Source organism: Gavialis gangeticus, unplaced genomic scaffold (assembly GCF_001723915.1).
Source record: "Gavialis gangeticus isolate Ggan-Ray unplaced genomic scaffold, GavGan_comp1, whole genome shotgun sequence".
NCBI lineage: Eukaryota > Metazoa > Chordata > Crocodylia > Gavialidae > Gavialis > Gavialis gangeticus.
Window position 1 is genome coordinate 23581884 of NW_017729006.1, and position 8326 is coordinate 23590209.

At 44.4% G+C, this 8326-nt stretch overlaps 1 protein-coding gene across 1 annotated transcript in view; it reads right to left on the minus strand.

The window, feature by feature from the left end:
* The window catches only part of DCLK3 (doublecortin like kinase 3), a 24903-nt gene extending 20732 nt beyond the window's left edge, over window positions 1-4171 (minus strand). Inside the window, exon 1 of the mRNA XM_019508983.1 lies at window positions 2286-4171. Within this exon, the coding sequence (XP_019364528.1) occupies window positions 2286-3746 (1461 nt within the window). The 5' untranslated portion in view covers window positions 3747-4171. The remainder of the gene's footprint in view (window positions 1-2285) is intronic.
* Between the last annotated feature and the right edge of the window lie 4155 nt (window positions 4172-8326).

An 8326-nucleotide genomic window follows, 5' to 3' on the forward strand; every position in this document is an offset into this window, starting at 1 on the left:
CCCCCCCCCCCCGACTCAAGAGGCACCAGTCGCCCACACTCCTAAGATGGAACATGATGCACAAGGCACAATCCCCACAATGCTCAGTAGGTGGACGCATCCTTCTGGGTTTTTGCAACTCCTCCATATCCATCCTTGTTCAATCTGCTCTACAAGCTGCTGTCTCCTTTGCCCAGTAATTCACACTGGACATTTTCCTAGCAGTTCATGAGGAGGATGCATATTGCACATTCCTTTAGCGATTTGGTTTGCAGGTACCATGGGCTTGGCTATAACCTTTCTTTCTAACTATGTCCTTTTGCTAACAGCAGGGTGTACCCCCAGCGGCCAGTTGAGAAGGAAGGAGTCCCCTGGCAGCCAACAGACAAGTGTGGGGGGGAGGGGTTTCACTCTAATCAAAACACACACCCCCCACCACCACTTCCAAGCAAATGTATAGGCACCCAAAGGAATTACTCAAATTTTATCACCTTGTACACAGCATAACCCAAGAAGCCAGTCCTATAAATACTTACATAATGTACATGCTTACAGTTAACCCTGTGAATATTCCCATTGACTTCAGTGAGACTGCTCACATGTGTATGATGGCAAGAAAATGGTATTTAGAGGTTTGCTTTTAGAAATTGGTTTGTAGGTAGCAGCACGGGTTAATTGATTTCTAAAGGACTGGTTGTCATACACACAGTTCTTATAGCCTTTGAGGCAGACAGGGTATCTAACCCAGGCAGGCAACAAGGCCAATGGATACACACATAGCCTGGGAAATTGTGGACATGGACCACACTGTTCCATAACATGAGATAAACTGGCACCAACTCACAAGGCCCAAGAGTGTGGGGGCCTGAGGTTCCAGTTTTGAGGGAACAGACCAAATTAGAAGGCCTGGAAAGCCCAAATTAGGATGTGTGCATGTGATGGGTTTGTGAAACAAAGGAATATGCTGACAAGACAGAATGTAGACAGTATGACTACCACAGAGAGACCAATCAATGATAACCATGGATGAAGAGTCATCAGGAGGGGAAAAAGAATACAAATGCAGAGACTTTAGAGCAACAAAGGGTCCCCTGTCCCCATCCCTCAGAGGAGCTCCCCTGAGAGGGGAACCCTAGGCACATGGACAGAGGGCATACCACCAGCCTGTTTCCTCCACCCCACTGGGGTTGGGGGATGCACATCGGCCTCCAGCCTCCAGGCTGCTGACATGACATTCAACAGAGAACCTTAGAGTGAAGCTCACGTCCTGGCCAGATGTACCTTGACTCTGATGACAGCCATAGGATTGGTAGCTATAGAACTGCTTGTATTATTCTTTTCTGTTACCACTACGTATCAATACATTTGCTTATTATCGAATGGAAAGGTTGCAGTCAGTCTGGGGATTTAGGTCCGCCTGGAACAGGGCATCTGGGTCATAAATCCAGTGCCAACAGTGTAAAGGTAAGAAAGTCCATTTTCTGGCCTCAGGGTCCAACTCAGAATTTTGCTCTTCAGGAGGAGGTTAAGTGTTTTAGCTAACTTTAGTACAGTAGAATCATGATCATTTATATCCAAGTGGTTTGCAACCTGTTTAATTGACAACAGGTTGCTGAATTCAGAAAGAGCCACTCAGCTGCTTTTCTTCAAAGGGTATTACTTCTCTAATCAGCTAAATGTCATCAATATCCCATGCAACTGATCAGGGAAGTGGCACCCCGGCTCCCTCTTGTGAAGTTAGGAGTTTCTAAAGTATACAGATGCAACATAGAGCTACATAGGACCAATGACGTACTCCAGTTGTTTGAACTGTATATATATTCCAAGATACTTTGCAAACCCTCCTCTTCACCAGAGATTTAAGAACCTAAGCATATAGGACTGATACACAGGACAGAGAAAAATAAAAGACAGAGAAACAGACCTCATTTAAATGCTGAATGGACCTTCTAAATAAATTCTGGTCCATTTGTGACATACTTTATGATTCAGCATACACTTCATGAAAAATTATCAAGCTTGAATACCTAAAAGTAATACCTAAATAAGAGGTGTTTGGGGATAAAATGCAAATGCTTACCATGACTGTAAGTCAGAGGCCACATAAATTCCAGCACTTGTATTAAAAAGGTTTCCTATACTATGCCAGGCACACTACGAGACTGATCTCTCTTCACCTTTGTACTTTTTTCTTCCAAAATGCTAACAACACAACAGTGTGATATTTACATATCCAGCAAAACAAAAAGAAAAAACAGAAAGAAAAATCTAATACCTGGACAGAGGTGACACGTTCCAGCACTTACCAGAAGATTTTCAGGTTTGAGGTCTCTGTGAACAATGTTCTTGGCATGAATGTAAACTAGCGCCTCGCACAGATCTGTTATCATGAGGGCTGCATCATGCTCAGTGAACTTTACGCTCTCTATGATTGCATCAAATAGGTCCCCTCCTGGAACATACTCCAAGATTAGATAGATCTCAGCCTCGGTTTCATACACCTCAATCAAGCTCACAATATTAGGATGAGAAAGGCTCTTAATGATCAAAATCTCACTTTCCATCATATCCTCCTTCCCCTTCAGCTTGGACTTGTCAACAATTTTCATGGCATAGATCTGGTTTGTGTTGCACCGTCGGCACTCCTTCACAACAGCAAAGTTCCCATCCCCAATAGTTCTGCCGATTTCATAGTAGCTCTCCACATCACCTCTCCCTTTGACAATATGTCTCAGACCTCTGCTTTCAAATTCTTGTGGTTTTTTTTCTTCTTTGTTGGCTCTATGTTCTCCCACCTTTTCTGCTCTTTTCAGTTCCCCCTCTTCACGTGTTATAATGTTTTCCACGCCAGCACCTTCCTCTTTTGGCTTCCAACCATCTTTGTTCTTCCCAGGCATTTTTACTGGTTTATCTGAGTCTCCCTGACAGTCTTTTGTTACCCTACCACTTTGACTAATTGCAGAACTACTTCCATTCTCCTTCTTTGCTTCTTGAGTCACCGGAATAGCTTCTACAGGGATTTTCTTTATTTTTACTAATTCTTTGTCCTGATTTTCATGCCTTTCTAAATCTCTTTCTTTCTCTATACCCCTCTTTTGTTTTTCTAGCTCATCATTAATGTTCCTATGATTCACAGGCTTCCAGCTTCTTCTACAGCCATTATCTGTCCATCCAGCTTCATCATCTTCCATAGAGTTTTCTGAAGACTTCCTGAAATTCCTAATTTTTACATTCCGTTCTAAATTATATCTCTGACATGTTCCCATGTTAAGGTCTCTGCTCTCAAAAGAGACATCAGCCTGTCTTTCCCTTTGTAGTTTTTGCCTGAGCTGTCTCTCTCTTTCACACTTCTCACATTTGATTATTTCATCTGAAATCTTTTCCATTTTGTTCTCAGGACTTTTCTCTTGGTTAAAGTACCTTTCTCCTTCTTTGGCTTTTCTAGAAGCCTTCACATCTTGGTCTCTACCCCAACTTTCTCTGCACCACTTTTTTTTGGCCTTAACTTTTTCCTCTTGCTTGGTCTTAGTTTGAGCTTTTCCTTCATGTCTGGCAACTGCTTGGGAAGGTATGGCATCGCAGCAGTTCTTGGCAATCTCTGTCTCAAAGCCTTTTTCCACTTTCAAAGACTTGTCAAGTAGCCTGTTCTTAAGCTTTTGGGATTGCTCCCAGTTTTGCTGAATGATGCTGAGAGCATATGGGCTATCAGGATAAAGTTCTTGTATTACCACTCCCAAGTTCTTCAAAGTTAGCTGTTCCCTTCCCATAGCTATAAATGCATCCCCTTCTCTGAAGAAATCAGAGACACTTCTTACTTCTCTTCCTTTCAGATTGTAAAGTTTTCTTACACGATCATTCTTCCAACGTGGAAATCCCAGAGCTTCCGATATGTCAGCCACCAGCTGCTCAAAAGTTTGGACTGATCGCCTGTTTAGAAGCAATGTGATCTTCCTGAGTGTGTGTCCACATGGTTTCACCACTGTCACAATCCTGGGCTTCACTGGGCTGTTCTCTGAATGGATTGTGTGAAAATCATTACGGGGATTAAAAAATGGAGAACTATAACTGTTGGCACCCAAGAATGGTTTGCCAAAATTTCCACGAGCGATGGGTGGACAAGTTCCTTGTAGTTTCCTCTCAGTTACTCTGGAACATATACCATGTAAAGTGTGGTCAAACAGGCCTCGGTGCCCTGCAGCAAATAAAGAGAAACAAATTACTCATTTACCCTGGTAGGGGACTTCCAATTAATAATTATCTACATATGAATTATATGATATCTAGAAATAAATTTACATTTATTAAATATTATTAAGGTGCTTTGAGATCCACTGATGGAAAACCTTGTATAAATCTAACTGCAAACATATTCACATTTTTATAGGGGGGACTTCACTGTCTTTACACACTGTAGTCTAACTGGCATGCCAAACTAGTTTTTTCACACTGCTATATAGTGAAACAATTTGGAATTTCCCTTCCTCTCTTCAGTAAACAGATTTTTTACAACTAACCATTTCTAACAACACAGTAATATAACTTAGACCCAATAAAAAAAACTTATACCCAGATGCTATTAAAAGTCATTATAATTTGTAACTTTTAATGCACCAGACCATATATTCCTACGATTCCTAAAAATATAACTTTAAAACCTCACCATCTTCTGAAATGTTTCACTTTCTCTGTCCAATATGGAATTAGGTGCATGAAATTCCATAGAAAATAAAAGCATTAGTGTTCATTTAGTATTTTTTTAAGAAATGCAACCTTAATTCTGTGCTTCTGGAGGTTCTGGTATTTTGGCTTTTCACCCTAAAATTCAGACAAGCACTGAAAAAAAACTCTGTGCCATCTAAAATTTTTCATATAGGATTTTAACATGGAGTACATCTTTCCTCATCTGGTAAACACTTTCATAATCATATCTGCCAAGCAACATAGGAAACATTGCACTGCCATAAAGCAGATTTTGCCATCTTTATATATGATTTTCTGAAGACAGAAATACAAAAAAGAGGTTACGGCTAAACCATATTATAACATACAATGGCAGCGCAAGAATACCACTATCATTACTATTAAGAACCATGTAAGAGGTAGTTAGCCATGTTAGTCTCAACCCTATCAGAAGGTGGGTCAGGGTAACACCTTGGAGACTGATTCATTCAGTGAGGCATAAGCTTTTAATAGGAGAGAGCTTCCTTAGTTTGATGCTTTTAAAACATTCTGTCTACACAGACTAGAAAGAATGGTTATGTCATATTATTATCCCTAAATAAATATGGTTAGTTTTTACAGTTGCATTTGGAGATAACACCTTCTAAAGCTGCTTGTAGCAAAAACAGTCAGACATAAAATGGAAGCTCTAGTGATTACTGGACAGTGCAGATAGAAATTCCAGTACACAAATGTATCATTCTTCCACAGCATTCCATCCCTTTGTACACAACATTATAACTGAACATCCTGGGAGATCTGAGGATTGAGGGTAATCTGAGAGATAGTGAACATAAGATGACAGAATTCACTATCAGTCATAGGTCAGGAAAGTCAGCCAGTAGGGCAAAGATCATAGAATCATAGAAGTAGGGTCGTAAGGGACCTTATAGATCTTCAAGTCTGACCCTCTGCCAGGGCAAGATACTTGACTTCAGAAAGACTGACTTCAATGAACTTAGGAAAATAGTGGAAGGGTGGTTGTTCCTCAAAGGAGCAGTCCTCAAAGTGCAGAAAAGATCCATTCTTTTCTGCTACCCACTACCCACCACCCTGTGTTGCTGCTGTTTTATGTGCAGTCACCACCCCCCCTCTCACCCTGCTCCACATGCAGCCGCCACCTCCTCCCACCCGCCTCCCTCACATAATCTGAAAACCCCTACTGGGTTCAGATACCCAGAATTTTTACATAACCAGCAATCCCTTTACTCAGGGGATGCCAGATAACAGAGATTTGACTGTACGTGGATTTTAAAACAGCCTTTGATACAGTTTTCCATGACTCTGTTATAAAATAATTGGGGGATTGTGGACTGCCAGAGTCCATGCTTACATGGGTTGGGAACTGGCTAAGGGGTCAAACCCAGAGAGTGTTAGTGGACGGGTCCATATCGTCTTGGAGAGAAGTGGCCAGTGGTGTTCTATACGGTTCACTTCTTGGCCCCACGCTGTTCAACATCTTTATCAAGGATTTAGATGAGGATGTGGAAAGCACACTGGCCAAGTTTGCAGACAGTACTAAGTTATGAGGAAAAGCAGTCATGCTAGGTGATAGGATGTGGATTCAAGTGGACCTGGACAAACTGGAAAGGTGGACGGAGCGGAACCAAATACAATTCAATAAGGATAAATGCAGAGTACTTCATCTGGAGAGAAGTAACCAGTGACATGAATATGTTAGGAGGAGATGTCCTGGCCAGCACGATGGCTGAAAGGAACCTTGGGGTTATGGTTGATCACAGAATGAACATGAGCCACCAGTGTAACTGTGGCAGCGAGACGCCGCTACCAGCTCCCGAAAGCGAGAGAGGAAACCCCATGGGCCCCAAACCCTGGGGACAGACCCCTGGCGAGGGTAACTTACCCTCGACCGGGGAGCCAGAGCAGAAGCCGGGACTGCATGAGCCAGCATTACACCGGCTGTTTAATCAGCTGTTTCTGGCCCGGGGAACAGCTGGGCCAATCACGGCAGCCATACTGGACGCCATGGAAAAGTTGAAAAGCCCTGCCGGAACCAGGGTGGAGGCGGAGCCAGAGGGAAGAGACGCTGGTGCGCAGCACGCCAGGGCTGCTGAGACTCCAGCATGGGAGAGGCGCGGCACAGCTGGTGTGGCTCCCACCCCCCAGATAGGGGAAAACTTTGAACCCCTGCGGGAGGCGGAACCAGGAAGGCATCCCATCTCCCCATAGCAATTATGTCAAGGGAAGCCCTTGAGCTCCCTAGAGGGAGCAGAGCAGAGGAGGCATTCGAACCCCCTGGAGGAGGCTGGGGTCAAGGAGGCAGCCCCACGGCTTGCTCCTCCCCAAGGGAATATTTCTTTTGAAAACAAAAAAAACAAAAAACCAAAAACAAAAAAAAAAAGAGAAAAGGGGAATCAAAGAGCCCCAGAGAAGAAGGCCCATATGGAGTAGCCAGAGTGGGGAGAGCCATTGACACCCATGCCAATGGGGGGACACCACCTGAGGCAATCTGCGGGCCACCCCACAGTGGCCAGAATCCCTACTCAACAGACATCACATCCAGTTGGCGAGTGGTCTGGGTGTAGGGAAGGAGGAGCCCCATGGAACATTGCACTGGAAAACCATGAGTACTGCTATTGTCAGAAGGCCCTCCCAGGAAGATCTACACTGAACTCCTTCTCTCTGTTAAGCAACATCAAAGTCGTGGCAGGAGAGTCATGGGGCAGGGCTACTCACCCAACAGGCCATACAACACGTGAGGCCCCAAACCTCACAGTAACACTGCAGTCAATAGAGCTAATAGCACACAGATGCATTAGCCAATGCGTCACAAGCAGGGCTAAGGAAGTGATACTTCTTCTCTACTCAGCGCTGGTGAGACCCCAGCTGAGCAACAGACTTCAAAAAAGATGTAGAGAATCTTGGAAGGGTCCAGAGAAAGGCCACAAAAATGATAAAGGGCCTGGAGGACAAACCTTATGGTTGGGGACAGACATTCAAAATGCATGAGTCTGAATTGATTCAATTTTTGCAGGTAAGTCTAACCTGGCTAGGCTAAACCAGTTTGTACCTGCACGGACATACAGACATTCCCTCTGGACTGAGAAAATGCAGACACATGCTTGCAGTGGCTCAGGCTAGAAGCCAGGGGATGCTAGAGCAGCCCTCCCTTCCCTTCCACAATGCTGAGTTGAGGGGGGGACGTGGCCAGGCCCCAGCAAGACACTACAATTAGGGAGGGGTTCCCCCCCCCAAGCAGCCCAGCAAGGAAATGATAACAGTGTTTATCACTGCATTAAGAAAACAGAGGGACATTACTAGCAACCACCTGTTGATTCTGCCTTTATCCTGTCTGCCACAGCATGGACCATAGCCAGCACATGGTCTTTTAGCTAATGCTGTGCGTCTGTGTAAGGCAGAGGAAATGGTGGACTCCCTGCTTAGAGGGGAGGCAGGAGGGGAAAAGAAGCCAGACAGATGCATCCAGTATCTGCTGGAGCTGCAGCCACGGAGCAGGGGGGAGGAGCCGGCCCTGCTGTGGAGCAGAGAGCCCCGCCCAGCCCGGAGAGCATGCCTGGATGCTGTGGGAATCTGATTTTACTTAAACCAGCAAGGGGTCTGGGGCAGACATTGCATAAACTAGTTTGACCCAAATCAGTTAAGTCTG